Source organism: Diuraphis noxia, unplaced genomic scaffold, assembly GCF_037042655.1.
Source record: "Diuraphis noxia isolate RWA-SAM2 unplaced genomic scaffold, SU_Dnox_SAM2 contig0001, whole genome shotgun sequence".
In the NCBI taxonomy this organism is placed as follows: domain Eukaryota; kingdom Metazoa; phylum Arthropoda; class Insecta; order Hemiptera; family Aphididae; genus Diuraphis; species Diuraphis noxia.
Window position 1 is genome coordinate 10,180,151 of NW_028301711.1, and position 15,849 is coordinate 10,195,999.

Sequence of the window (15,849 nt, forward strand, 5' to 3'; positions counted from 1 at the left end):
CATACAGCTAAAATGTTACTAACTAAATGACTGTAACATGCTCTCTATACACTGTTTTTAATTTATTTAATGTGTTGTGCTTATTACATTCCCTATCGGTGAGCTAAATCCCAGATGCTTAGCAAGTTACACGTCATTGATATGTAGTTAATCATTATAAAACACATACAACACATATATTGACTGTTTAAGCTTATAATATTTGGAATTGTTATTACACATCACAACAGACTTTCTTTAATACTATAGGTAGTTCAACCAGTCCTTGAGATTGCGGCACCAGAAGGTGAACTGGAAGCGGACGTGGCAATCCTTGGTAACAACGGGTTGGAGATGGAAGTTGTTGAAGTGCAAGTGGAAGAGGTAATGATGGACCTAGCGGAAGAAGAAATTCTACAAGAGGAAGTGGTACAAGATGACATTGAGTATGTTGATTTACCTCCTGCTGACGCAGAGGCAGAATTTGAATTCAGGGATATATTTGACGTTTCACTACCAGACGTCAATGAAGAAGTTAGTAAATACATCTTATTAACATTAAAATAAACATTTATAACATTATTCTTAATAACTGTGCATTTTAATTACAGTTTGTACCGATTCCTCCTGTTGTACCGAGAGTATGGGCGCCCTTGAGAGACCGACCAGCAGGCATTAAACACGAACTTCCAGAACGGCATGACATGGGATCATTGAATGTTGTCTGCTTGCACTGTGGTGCCCGCCATTTCTTCTGCGAGCGTACTTCAATGGGTCATTTTTCTACATGTTGCAATAACGGTCAAATGGCTATTACAGGAGACCGTGTTTTGGGTCCACCACCAGAGTTATTAATTCGTTTATTGGTTGATGATTCGCAGGTAGCAAAACATTATCGAAAAGAAATCCGCAGGTACAGCGGGCATAGCTCATTCGGCTCCCGATTTTCCTAAACGGCTCCCGTTTTCAAAAAGGTCAATTCCCAAACGGCTCCCGTCAAAAAAGGTTTTACGAACAGGTCAATACTCAAACGGTTCCCATCGAAAAAAGTTTTACTATCAGGTAAAATCCGGGTAGTAATCCTGTTTTTTACAACAAAAATTCCTTCCCACTTCATACAGACTTAGGACTGTCTCTAAAGAGGTGTGGTTAAAAATGTATTGTTGTTTTTTAAGGTTAAATTATAAAAAATATATTCTGTGAATCAAATGTAAAAAAGTTTTGAAAAATAGACGAAAATGTATGAATAAAAATATAAAAAAAAATGTATGTATAAAAATATAAAAAAAAATTATAGAATAGGTAAATTTTTGATGCCCATTTTTTTTATATAATCTATGGTAGTTATTTCATTTGATGAAAATTCTCGGATAATGTTTTCAATGAGCTCCTGTTTTTTTGTTGATTTTGGTGTATTTACACCACTTCGAGCTTTAATTTGTGTTTCGGATTGTATTTCGGTTAGTATGTCATTAAATCATCTGTAAAACAGTTCAATACTTCTGACGGTGGTAGGTAAGGAAGGCCAAATAAATATTTTAGAGATTTTCCTATTTCAGAATCTTTGTTTCTAAATTCTGATGCAAGTCCAACTGACTGAATCTTCCGCCACCACCTCTGACCTAAATGGAATCTACATCCCTTTATTTTTACCGATGGCCACGTTTTTCGTATTGCAAAATGAATAGCCTCTTCAAAATCTGCGAAAACAACTTGTGGGTCAATGTAATCACACAATGCTGAAAAAGCTTTTCCGTAGGTAACCGAGGTTTTATTAGGCAAAAAACAGAAAATCAGGGAAAGATAGTATCCGTTATGTAAAACATGGATGGTAAACATTTGGTAAAAAAATTTTGGACAACACTTAAACGTGCCATCAACATAAATACTACGGCTACTCTTGAGAATGTTCAAGTTGGTGTTACATGTAAGAATAACAATATTTGATGCTGTATCATTATGAAATAAAAAATTCTCGCCTGTCAAAGTCTTAATACCAATTGTATCTAGAGCATCCTGCGCTTCCTCTGTAGATTTAGGTAATTTTGGTAGTAATTTTGAACGTGCATAATATACTATCTTACGAATAGCATTGACATCTTGTGTGGTCAAAACGTGTAAATCATTAGGTACAAGTTCACTTCGGAGAAGTTTCGCTGGCCTTTGGTGCAAATTTTCTTGCGCTTTACGCTTTAAGCTATTGCTAATCTCCCTCCTCCTTAAAACACTGACATCTATTGCTCGTGGTTATGGTCCAGATGTTCATCGTTAGGTTAGATTAACTAGTAAATAAGCCTTACAGCTACGTGTTGTACATTTCCAACGCTCCGCGTCATCAGCGAGTTTTTTGTGAAAAGAAAACCAAAAATGTTCTATACATTTTTTTTCACGGATTTCACTTGACATCTCGGAACATACACACAACGGCGGCGGATATCGTGAACAGACTGAAGTTCAAACAAACTGCACAAGCTGACACGATTGTGTGCCATATCCATTATCTTATATCGCATAATCGGTCGATATCTCCAATTAGCCATGAACACATATGCTATAGATTAGATATCGATGATATACGAGTCATTTATACACGAAAAAATAATACACACAAGCTTTGGCGATTATGATAGACGTAGCATATAACTATTTATACTTTATAAGAATTTTGTTAATAAAAATTTTTATAATATTTTTTACGTGGGTGTACTTTAAAAATAATACATATAAAAAAAATAAAACATATAAATTAATTAACTAATACACACGGTACACACTTACACGTAGGCTGTTCGTCGGTCACTGAACAGTAACCGTACAGTTACAAAATATAAAAAAAATATAAAAATATTGTAAAATCGTGCGTCTTAAAATGTGCACGTTTTTCGACGGGAGCCGTTTGGTAATTTACCTGTTCGTAAAACCTTTTTCGACGGGAGCCGTTTGGGTATTGACCTGTTCGTAAAACCTTTTTTGACGGGAGCCGTTTGGGAATAATAAACAATAGACGGGAGTTAAAAACAATAGACGGGTTTGGGTATTGACGGGTACAACAACACTCTGGCATTTGCAGCGTTCTCCGCTGATCTAAGCCCAAGGCGTTTGCCAGGTCAGGGACCAAGAGTATTCTCCGTTCACGGTCAGGTGTATCGTGGGATTAGTAATGATGTCAGAAATGAACTAATGCAACCGAGGTATTGTGAGTTGTATTTGATTGAATCAGGGGCAGCAATCAGATTCGCATGGCACAACAGCCACGTGAACGACCATTATTGGAGAACTTGCTTACAGACTTAGACAGTATGTTACGGCGAATCAATCCATTTGCAGTGGCTTTCGAGTAATATATATAACTTTAAATTATTAACATAATTACATATTATTTAGCAAAATAAGTACATCACATTTATTAACATGTTTGTAATCAATCAAATAACAATAATACTTCAACATTTTATTGTTTAAAAAAAAAAAACCATTTAAGTTAGTATTGAGTGCATTGAATACACATTACATTAATATAGGTATTGCACTTTTACATATTTCTATAGGATACAACAAATAATAACTTTGGTTAAAATTGCATTGAATAGTAGAGCAACATTTTTGATTAAATATCTATCTATATTCTGTAGTTTACATTTTAATTAAAACACACTACTTAAAATAATTATTTTAAGTTTAAAAGACATGATTAAAAACCCAAAGCTCTTTACAATTTAATATTTGCAATTATTCAATATAAATATTGATTTTACTTTTGTAACCATTACAGTGCGTATTGTACCAAACGACACTTTCACTTAATACTTCTATGCAAAATTGTATTTCATACTTTACATTATTTGTGCTTAGTAATATGTATTTAACAGTATCAGTACACATCCAAATAATATGATATATACTGTGCTGTGATATTTATCAGGTTACACTTGCATATGGATAACATTTAATCTTTATCCTTATACTGTACACACATGTGGATATATCATATGGCTTTATTAATACCACAATATTATTTTCTTACAGAAACATGCGACAAGTATGGCAAAGGAAACAAGATGCTGCTGCTGCCAATCCTATGTTGCAACCGAAAAGAGTGACCATGCACATCATAGCCGACCCGAACAATGACCCACGGCGATACAATCAACCAGCTGCTCATGTGAACGAAGTAGCAGTTGTCTTTGTTGGTGAAGATGGTCTACCACCAAGGAACCTCGATCTGGTCATCTATGACTTGAACCCAGTTGACCAAAATCACCGGATGCAAAGCATATCAGCTGGCTCACCTCATGCAGATCCAATGCTGTATCCATTGCTCTTCCTACATGGAGAAACCGGCTGGCATTACAACCTGCAACAAGATGGCAACCGCCGGAACGCAGTGCGTGTTCGGAACTCTACCAGAGAGTTTGCTGCTTATCGCCTGGCCATCAGATACACTGAAACTAATAGCAATGGGAATGAAGGCCATACATTTAGTTTATTACACGCTGGTGGTTTTTTATTACAGATGTACATATGCGATCAGTACGTTCGCATGGAAGCGAACAATCTACGTTACATCCGAGCCAATCAGAAAGCACTCTTTGCTAATTCCTATCAAGGCATTTTGGACCATATCAACCAACAGCTCCACCTAGACGAAATCAATCCGGTCGGCCGCAGGACAATTCTGCCTTCAACGTTTCTAGGTGGCCCTCGGTACATGAAACAATGTTACCATGACGCAATGGCCATTGTGCGTAAGTATGGAAAGCCTGACTTATTCATAACATTTACGTGTAACCCTAGGTGGCCAGAGATAGTAGATAACATTCCAAGTTGGTTGAAGGCAACCGACAGGCCTGATTTGGTGGCAAGGGTGTTTCACGCAAAACTGAAGGAGCTAATGCGTGACATTACAGTGAATAAAATGTTTGGTAATGTCGATGCTTATGTTTACACCATTGAGTTTCAGAAACGTGGTCTTCCACACGCACATATCCTCATCATCTTGCATGAGGACAGCAAGTTACTTACTAAGGATGACGTCGACAATGTTGTGTGTGCCTTCTTGCCTGACCCGGCAACTGAAAGGCGCCTACTCGACAGTGTGAAATCGCACATGATTCATGGTCCGTGTGGACAACTCAACCACAACAGTCCGTGTATGTTGGACAACAGTTGTACAAAAAAATATCCCAAAGAATACAGCGAGGAGACTACATACATTTCTGATGGTGGTTACCCGACTTATCGTAGTCCGAACAATGGACTTGTGGTCAAGTATGATGCACACATAAACGTTGAGGTGTACTCAACCGTGAAGAGCGTAATCTATTTGTATAAATACGTCTAAAGGGCCATGACGCAGCTACCTTAGAAGTTTGTAATGGAGATGAAATTGAAAAGTAAATGATTCAAACTTATAGTTTTAATTGTTGACTTCAAAATTACATTTCATCTATCACTGTTGTGTTAAATTATTTTTATGATACAAATGATATTAACATTGTCCAACAGTCAACCTAAATTATTTTAAAGCTGCATCAATCTCAGTAATGTTACCTTAAGTGTTATTCTGTATTTGTGATTAATGTTGTTGGTAAATTGGATTTTCATTAATATTAATATCTACAATATAATAATAAATTACATTTTGTAATCTCATACACAATAACAACATTTTGTTAACAAAAGTAACATTGCATACCACTGCAATACATTAATTAACTATACTTTCCACTTAACAGACATTTGTATACAACATAAACGGAACATTAGCTATTTCACTTAAAAGGAAGTATTCACTTCTTTATTACATAATGTTCTATTGACATTGAATTGGATGTAAGCTAATCACATTTCTATGATTTATATATTTTATTCTTGAATTTTTATTATATACGTTGGTATTGATTTCAGTTACGTAAACTCACGGTACGTCAGTCCACCAGAAGCCGTTTGGAGGTTATTATCGAATGAAATGCATAATAAGAGTCATACGATCGTTAGACTTCCTGTCCACCTGGAACACTATCACAACGTGTACTTTGGACCAGGACAGGTACTAGAGCGGGTGCAGAACGCAGCTCTGGCTCGGACCAAACTCACGGCATTCTTTGAGCTCAACGTGACGGACGTAGAGGCTAGACAGTACCTTTACCAAGAGATACCGGTACATTACACTTGGAACGCGTCTAGGAGAACGTGGTCACGACGGCAAAGACAGATGACGTACGAGACGTTGGCTCGAATGTACGTTGTCAACCCACTTGATCGCGATCGTTTCTATTTACGATTGCTACTTCTTCACAAGAGAGGCCCACAGTGTTTCCGGGACATGAGGATGGTAGACGGGGTAGAGCATCCAACATACGCGGCTGCAACCGTCGCGATGGGAATTGTGGAAGACGACCAAGCTATGTTGGCGTGCATAGCTGAATCAGCAACATTGGACACTCCAGCCCAGCTACGTTACCTATATGTGACGATGCTATTGCACTGCGAGATAACAAACCCACTGGCGTTGTATCAAGCCAGCGAACCTCACGTGTTGGAGGACTTCAATCACCGATTGAGAGACATTGACCGCGCGAGGGCTGCGTGTTTGGACGCAATCAACAGCATGCTTCGTGGTCACGGGAAATCGCTTGCGGACTATGGTTTGCCACTACCGGACGTCACATTGCTGGAAGAAGACCCGGACGATGACATGTTTTGTGCTATAGACGCTGTGGTGCCCTGGGCCGTACAATTGGACAATTTGAACGACGAACAACGGGCGGTGTTCAATCGTGTAATGGCTACTGTAGACGACAACAGAAACGTTTCAAAACTTTTCTACGTTGACGGTCCCGGAGAAACAGGTAAGACAACACTATACGGATGCTTCATATGGTCGCTTCGCAACCAAGGACGATCCGTGTTGTCCGTGGCTTTTACAGGTATCGCAGCGTCGCTCATGGACGGCGGCATGACAGTGCACTCGACGTTTGGATGCCATTCGGTACACTGAACGACGATTTGACGTCGACCATCACCTTGCAGTCGTTGCGTGCTCAGAGGATACGTGACGCAGTACTCATTGTCTGGGACGAAGCGCCCATGTCTCCGGGACTGCAACTCACAGTGGTCAATAGGTTGCTCAAGGACATCATGGAATCAGAATTGCCGTTCGGCGGTAAACCTGTACTGTTCGCCGGTGACTTCAGGCAGATTCTACCTGTTGTGCGCAGGGGAACAAGGAGTGACAACGTCAGGTCATCTACCAAATACAACTCTTTGTGGCGCAACTTGGAGCAGTTCAATTTGACGCGGAACATGCGCGCTGATAATGACGCTGACTTTGCAACATGGTTGCTTCAGCTCGGGAGCGGCCAATTGCCAGCGGTTGACGTTGTTCAGGACACTGTTGAAATACTTCGGGAAATGGTATGTGAAGTCGCTAATTTGATTGATTTTGTTTTTCCGCAGCAAATGTCGTTAAATAATGTCAACGAGTTTGCTCGGAAAATAATTTTATGTCCCAGGAACGACGAATGCAGGCAGGTCAATCGTATGGTGTTACAATGTATTGATGGAGTTCACCGAACCTACACGGCCATAGACACTGTGGTTGTAGACGACCCCGATGAAGTGGCTAATTATCCGACAGAATTTCTCAACACTCTGCAACCAGACAGACTACCACCGTACAACTTGACGCTAAAGGTCGGTTCGGTTGTTATGTTGCTTAGGAACCTAGATTCTAAGAGACATCTTTGCAATGGTACACGGTTGGTTGTTACTGAACTGCGACGATACAATTTCAAAGCGAGGATGTTGTCTGGTGGTGCACAGGAAAATATAGTCATACCTGCGGTACCACTCACGTCGAGTGGCGAAGACGACCTGCCCATTATAATGTGACGAGTGAATTTCCTGTACGTTTGTCATTTGCTATGACTATTAACAAGTCACAGGGACAAACGTTTGATAGAGTTGGATTACTCCTGCCTTCACCAGTTTTCACGCACGGACAACTGTATGTAGCGTTTTCACGTGTGAGGGACTCTCAATCCATCAGAGTTGGTATGTACAGTGATGGTCGTGGTAGATTCGTCACTAGGAACATGGTTTACAGAGAAGTTCTACAAGCAATATAACTGTATAATATGAAGTCTACTACAACTTTGTGAACATCAAATCTGATCTGTGTGACAAGTCTGTGTGACGTATGGTTTATAAGCAGTCATAAGTACAACTTGCGGAGGAGAGAAAGTTCGACAACCTCCACGTGGTTCTCTCTGGATGCGGATTTCGTAATGAATTCGTAACTGATGTCGAACATAAATTTAAACTGGCTGCAACTCACACACTGGGTGGTAAATTATTTATTTACTTAAAACAATATCAGCAGATATTTGTATTGTTTTAGAAACATTACTAGAAAAAATTTTATCAACGCAGATGTAACAGAAACACAATAACAAAAAAATCATCATTGTACTACTACTAATCCAAAGAAAGTTCGACAACCTCCACATACTCTCTCTGAATGCTGATTTTGTAATGCAATTGTATCTAATGTTAAACATGCGTTTCAACTGGCTGCAACTCACACACTGAGTGGTAAATTATTCAGAATTATTTATTTACTTAAAAAAATATCAGCAGATATTTGTATATATTTCTATTGTTTCAGAAACAATACTAGAAATAATTTTATCAATGCAGATGTAACAGAAACACAATAAAAAAAAACATCATTATACTACTGTCTACTTCTAATCCAAAGACAGTTTGACAACCTCCACGTGGTCTCTATCTGGATGCTGATTTTGTAATGCATTTTTATCTAATGTCAAACATGCGTTTCAAACTGGCTGCAACTCACACACTAGGTGGTAAATTATTTAGAATGTTTTATCATCATCGTATAAATACTGATTACTAACTTCTAACTAAACCATACTCTGTTAATCATAAGAACTACTACACTCAATTATTATTAATAGTAAATTTGTTACTGATGTCGCACACACATATATTTAAATTGATTAATTGTTAGTTTCATACAAAAATTATTATGATTTCAAAAGCACTTACCTACTATGACCAGTGTTTCTAACTGATTTAAAATTTTGTGCAGTCAACGCACCACTTAATGAAATTTTTTAAATATCATTACACTACACTATGTATGTTTGTTTTTGTATTGTTTAGCAACATCTTTAGTAGGTAAACATAAAGAGGTATGATTAAAATATTGTGCCACCGCTAATGATTTACATTTTAAATATATTACATAAATACTGATTAGTAGTACCGTATAGATTGTATATTATTTATTATGTAAAAAATATAACTAATGACTACAGAAATAGTACAGCGTTTAATTTATGTACTTTAATATTCTTCAAAATGCTTAACAAATAATCAATGTTCATATTTATCATTATTATATTATTACTTATTAAAACTAAAATTGAAAAGATTGTGAATGACAGCAGTAACACTAAAACTACAAGCATGTACACAATTCACACAACATATATAATATGATACATTTAATTGATGTTTTATAACCTACAACAATATATGCATTTAACTGTAGTTAAGTACTTATAAACAATAATAATGTTATGATAGGTACATCACACCTATAGGTGTCTATATAAGTAATTTATAGCATTCAATTATCAAGTTAATGGAACATTTTAATTTCACTTACTACGCACACGGTGTCGCAACCAGACACCTATATTTCTGATTGACTTATCCTTTTTATTCACTTCACATTCGGCATTAACAATTTCTCCTACAACAATACAACATCAGACTATCGACGTTAGGAGGTATGCCCAGCACACGTATAAATTCGTACCAATTGAGAACTGAAAGCTAGACACACAATAATTATACTTTTCGTTATGCGTTAATTCTTTTTGCAAGCACAATTAATTATTAAATTTATAAGTAGTTTGAATGCAAGGATTGGATAGACATTTTTCATGTGTATTGCAATACATTTAACTCATAGATAAGAGTTTAAGTAGGAGCTTGGTGTGTCAATTGTTTATGACACGGCACAAACAACCTTCTTCCCCGCTGAGTGCGGTGAATGTTGTGAGCCGGACGGTAATAAACTCCCGTTATACACGGGTGTGCCACAGGCCAGTGTATTCCACTACCGCCACCAACGATCGGGACAGTGAGACTACCCACCAGGAGCCACTACCGCCACTGACGATCGGGACAGTGAGACTACCCACCAGGAGCCACTACCCCGTCCAAAGGAGCTAAACCATTCTCCATACGTCAACAGACGGGATTTGTACGCCGCCAAGTACCACCGCGCACACTTTGTTGTAACGTCGGGAACGGTCCCACCAAAACTACCGAAGACAACCGTGAGTTCTATGTAACCATTCCCACCCTTTTATGTAAATCCCATATATCTAGTTTCAGTGTAAACTCTTTGAGTATAAATATATATATCTGTTCAACACCTTGTAAACTAATAAATGTAATATTTGTACTTGAAAATAAAGTTAATGAATTGAATTGTACTACCAACAACTCGAAATTCGTTACATTGGCGCCCAACTGCAGTGCTCGATTTAGAAGCGAATTCTACTTCGAACTCCGAGATTAAATGTAAGAAGAAATACTGCGTCGTGTGCAGAGAAGAAAACTACATCTTTAAAAATGGCATCAAAAAAGAATGTTACGGAAGAAGCATTCAATACATTCAAAGCAGAAGTGGAAAGAAATAGCCGATATTTGGTTGACCAATTATTGCAAAAAATTAACAAACTTGAAGAAAAATGTAGCAATATGGAAGAAGAAAATACCAGAGGAATCGGGTAAATAGAAGGAAATTATGAAAGGAAAATTAAATTAATTGAACAAGAACTAAAAGACGTAAAAATCAAATACGATCGAGTTAATCGACAACCAGGGCACAATTACAAGCCAGAACCAACGCACAACACTGAGATATCATGTCCAATATTTTATGGGAACAATCGCGACGTACACCCCAAAGATTTCCTATACCGACTTGAAGAATATTTTGCAATAAAACAATCATATGTCGGTGAAAAACTTATCATTGTGGGTGATTTTTAAAGGCTGCTGCGTCAAGTCGATTTTCAACAATCCGATTTCAACTGACCAACTACGATGACTTCAAAAAGGCATTCATTGATGAATTCTGGTCCAGGGAAATACAAATACAGGTATGGAGTCAGTGTCTGAGTACAAAACACATACCCAACAACACCAACTACCGTGAACATTTTGCCTCATGGGCAACCAAACTTTGACACCTTGAAGTGCCACGATTGTCTGAGAACGAAATAGTAAAGCACATAGCAAGACACTACCCAGGGTACCTTAGGGCAATATTAGTGTCACTACCCGGATGTACGATACTCACAGCCATGAAAATACTAGGTGAGGAGGGGCAAAATGATCAACCCACGGAAAACAAGACAAATAGTCAAAAAGCCAGCCAAAATAATTCCTACAACAACAACAACAATTCAAGTGAGCAAACCAATAACAATCACCGGGATAGTCGATGGAACAACATGCCACCTCGCAACAACCGCTGGAATAACAACCGCAACAACGAGAAGAATGGGGAGGTCCAGACAGTCAACAGCAGACCGAAAGAATCAATCAAGTGGTTACAAGAGATGACGAGCTAGCAGGATCAAGTGGTGCCGAGCAACATGCGATAAACTTGTTGAATACCACTAATCAGTCCGTGAGTCCTTATGTTCAATGTAACATAGAAGGGGAGGATGTCACCCTACTCATCGACACCGGAGCAACGATTAGTGTGCTTACTAAGGAGGTGGTAGACATTATCACAATTAAAAATCCAAAAATTCCACAGCTCCCAGTAACAGGGGTCAGAATAAGTAACGCGGTCGGAAAAAAATATGCAAAGTATCAAAGCAGGTTTTTTGCGAATGCAGAAAAAAGTCACAATTTCTCAAAAGGCAAATAGTTTTTTTAGGACATATAATTTCAGAGAAAGGGATTTCTATGGACCCAGACAAAATACAGATAATAAAAAACTTTCAACCGCCTAAGACCAAGAAGCAAATCCAGTCATTCCTAGGATTCATAAACTTCCACCGTAAGTTTATCAGAGACTTATCCCAAGACACGGAACAGTTAAGTACCTTAACGAAAAAGGACGCGAAGTGCACGTGGGGAAAACAACAACAACAGGCCTTCGAAAACATTAAGACTAAATTTTTGGAGGACATCATAATTCAATTTCCTGACTTCACGAGGGAATTCTATATCAATACCGACGCTTCAACCACCCACGTGGGAGCTGAACTATATCAACTGAATGAAGAAGAACGTCACCAATCTCTGGGATTCACCAGCAGAACGCTAAATGCCGCTGAAAGGAATTACAACACCACGGAGCTCGAACTACTAGCCATCGTATTTACATGTAAAAAATTCCGTCATTATTTACTAGGACACAAGGTCAAAGTGCTAACCGATCATCATGCCTTAACTTTCTTGAACACCTGTCAATTGTTAAATGCGAGACTGATAAGATGGTCCACGTTCCTACAGAAATATCAGCTCAAAATCATCCATGTACCAGGCAGAGAAAATGTCGGGGCGGACACACTGACACGCTATCCACAGTCACCCACCGAAGAGACACCAACCAGTAACAGGACTATTATCATCAACAAGTTAGCCCTGTTGGATTATAGCCCGGAATTAAAGAAAAAAGTCAAGGAGCTACACACACTACAACATGCAGATGCATACATTACCAAGTTGAAACAGCGCTTGAATCACCGAGCCGACCACAACTTAATCATGCACAATCAATTACTATTTCGCAAGTCTCACCAAGAGGAGTATCAGATCATAGTTCCGAAAGAGCTAGTACAACCACTAGTGCACGAAACCCACCAGATCTACGGGCACTGCGGTACCTACAAAACTTATCAACTACTGCAGCAAAACCACCAATTCCAAAATATGTACCACACTATCAAGAGGATCATCAAAACATGTGACCTGTGTCAATGAACCAAAATCATTAACAGCATCGCCAGGGGACCAACACTAAGCCTGATTCCAGAGAAACCCCTTGAAATGGTGTCAGCAGATCTGATGGAACCACTACCCAGGGGACAAGGGGGATGCAGATATATTCTAGCCAACCTGGACCTGTTTTCAAAATACGTCAAGCTCTACCCACTAAAACGAGCAACAACCGACACCGTAGTAAAAGGAAAAGTGACCGATTATATCCCCACCGGGGGACTTTTCCATAAGATCCTCACGGACAACGGATAACAATTTACAAGTCAAAAGTGGAGACAGGTCATGGAAGGACTAAAAATAAAAAGTATACACACTACAGGGTATCATCCTGAAAGCAATCCAGTGGAACGAACTAACCGAGATATTGGGTGGTTACTCCGCACCTACTGCCACAAGCAGCACACCAATTGGCTACGTTGGTTGGACAATATCGAATTTTGGATCAACCACACAACACACTCATCCACAGGATATACACCTCAATATATATTGTTTGGACGAAACACACCACTGTCAATCACAAAATTAGTGGCGTTCCCAACATCTGAAGCTACTGACCTAACCCCAGACATCATCTAAATCGTTATAAAGAGAACGCAGAAACAGGCACAGTTGCGGAACAAATACAAGGATAAAGACAAAGTTTTCCCGAAGTACGAAGCAGGGATGAAAATCCACATCAAGGAACATCGATTATCTGCTGCTGAAGATAACGAGACCCACAAATTATTTTTAGTGTACCATGGGCCATACCAAATCGACGAAGTGCACAATAACAATACGGTCACGATACGCAATCAGGCTGGAACCCAACGCACGTACAACTTAAAGAATATCATGCGGTATCATGAAGCTGAACCACCAGCGGGGGTACCAGTCAACCCAGAACCTTGACTTACCTGAAAAAAAAAAATCTAATAATCATAATATGTAAATATGTAACTAACATCAATTCCATACCTCTGAATATTGTAAATAATAACACTTATCATAAACTATAATCGACTTATCAACCAACCCTTAGATATCAGAAAAAATGAACATTCCAGTTCAGATACCCTTAGGAAGACTACGCCAGAGTAATCCCATCAACAAGATTGAACTCACACACATTGACTCGCATCTGACAACAAATCAGAAAAAAAGAATACCTCGATTCTTCAGAGAAGAGGCTGCAAAAAGGACCAAGTATAAGGTTGAACCACTATGGACTCCACCAGACTCGATGAAAGTTGTCAAGATTCAACCAAACAAGGAGAGTGACCTAAAGGATGCACATGAAGGTAGAATAAATCCTCCCATGGTAAAGGCACCACCATCCCCGAAGGTCTCCAACAATGCTATAGTCAACGGCCCCGAAACCAACTACATCAACGAAATCGGAATATCCACCTCTCAGCGACCAGAAACAGGCAGTGAAAGCGGAACGGATAATGAGCAAGAACCAGACATAGTGGGGAAACTGGTCAATAAATTGTTAACGACGAATCAAGGATCCTATGTCAACCTGAAAAAGAACTTATCCACAGCACAGACTTTCCTAAAATCATTTGAAGGAATGTCCAAAACGCAGATGAAACGGCAAGCCTACCAGGAGAAAACTAGACATATCAAAGCCTTAAAGCGTCAACACCAACAATAAACTCCGGATGCCACCAATTAGTTTTCATTCTCGCAGAATATTTCATAACTCATTATTCATGCGATAATAAAAAAGGGGACTATGTAATGGGATAAAACGGAGTGCCAATTTAGGTGGCGCACTCTGTTTGTCCGTTACCCAACCGGTCTGACATAATACCGATATGCTACGACACCACAGCGCGCTCTTATGCACATCACGTGGGATACAACGGCCGAGAGCGTACAGTAGGTTTGTGAGGCGCAACATAGAGGGCGCAGCCAAGCAACAGGCTACAGAAAAGGCCACGACCCGCCGGAAAACGCATTTCCCCAAGAAACCCGGACATCTGGCAACATACGGTTTTCAGATTCGGCATCAGCGCCTTTATATCTACCAGCTTGCAACTACCAAGTAGCCGAAAGTACCGCTGAACTTGCCGAACACGCGGAAACCAAAACATCACTGCTGCAAACGGAATGAATACCTACAACAGCAAGATTATAGGCCGTAGACACGGCACAAACAACCTTCGTCCCCGCTGAGTGCGGTGAATGTTGTGAGCCGGACGGTAATAAACTGCCGTTATACACGGACACACTCACCAAACATCAAACAGCACTTATCCTAGCCTGCACAGCCGGACGGTAATAAACTGCCGTTATCCACGGGTGTGCCACAGGCCAGTGTATTCCACTACCGCCACCAACGATCGGGACAGTGAGACTACACACCAGCAGCCACTACCGCCACCGACGATCGGGACAGTGAGACTACCCACCAGGAGCCACTACCGCCACCGACGATCGGGACAGTGAGACTACCTACCAGGAGCCACTACCGCCACCGACGATCGGGACAGTGAGACTACCCACCAGGAGCCACTACCGTCCAAAGGAGCTAAACCATTCTACATACGTTAACAGATGGGATTTGTACGCCGCCAAGTACCACCGCGCACACTTTGTTGCAACGTCGGGAACGGTCCCACCAAAACTACCGAAGACAACCGTGAGTTCTATGTAACTATTCCCACCCTTTTATGTAAATCCCATATATCTAGTGTCAGTGTAAACTCTTTGAGTATAAATATATATCTGTTCAACACCTTGTAAACTAATAAATGTAATATTTGTACTTGAAAATAAAGTTAATGAATTGAATTGTACTACAAACAACTCGAA

At 39.5% G+C, this 15,849-nt stretch overlaps 2 protein-coding genes and 2 pseudogenes across 2 annotated transcripts; all 4 read left to right on the forward strand.

The window, feature by feature from the left end:
- Positions 1-333: 333 nt before the first annotated feature.
- On the forward strand, positions 334-4,425 carry LOC149059556 (uncharacterized; annotated as a pseudogene).
- Positions 4,426-4,519: 94 nt separating this feature from the next.
- Positions 4,520-5,376, forward strand: LOC149059557 (uncharacterized; annotated as a pseudogene).
- Positions 5,377-5,947: 571 nt separating this feature from the next.
- On the forward strand, positions 5,948-6,979 carry LOC149059558 (uncharacterized). The gene has a single exon (XM_089224850.1). It carries the CDS (start codon positions 5,948-5,950, stop codon positions 6,977-6,979), a length of 1,032 nt encoding a protein of 343 aa, XP_089080976.1.
- An 89-nt stretch (positions 6,980-7,068) lies between these two features.
- On the forward strand, positions 7,069-7,872 carry LOC149059559 (uncharacterized). Its single transcript, XM_089224856.1, has one exon. The coding sequence runs from the start codon at positions 7,069-7,071 to the stop codon at positions 7,870-7,872; it is 804 nt and encodes a 267-aa protein (XP_089080982.1).
- Positions 7,873-15,849: the final 7,977 nt, after the last annotated feature.

Bases quoted from the DNA above. Each gene is read 5' to 3' on its own strand.
- LOC149059559 (XM_089224856.1), top strand. From the start codon at position 7,069: ATGTCTCCGGGACTGCAACTCACAGTGGTCAATAGGTTGCTCAAGGAC.
- LOC149059558 (XM_089224850.1), top strand. From the start codon at position 5,948: ATGCATAATAAGAGTCATACGATCGTTAGACTTCCTGTCCACCTGGAA.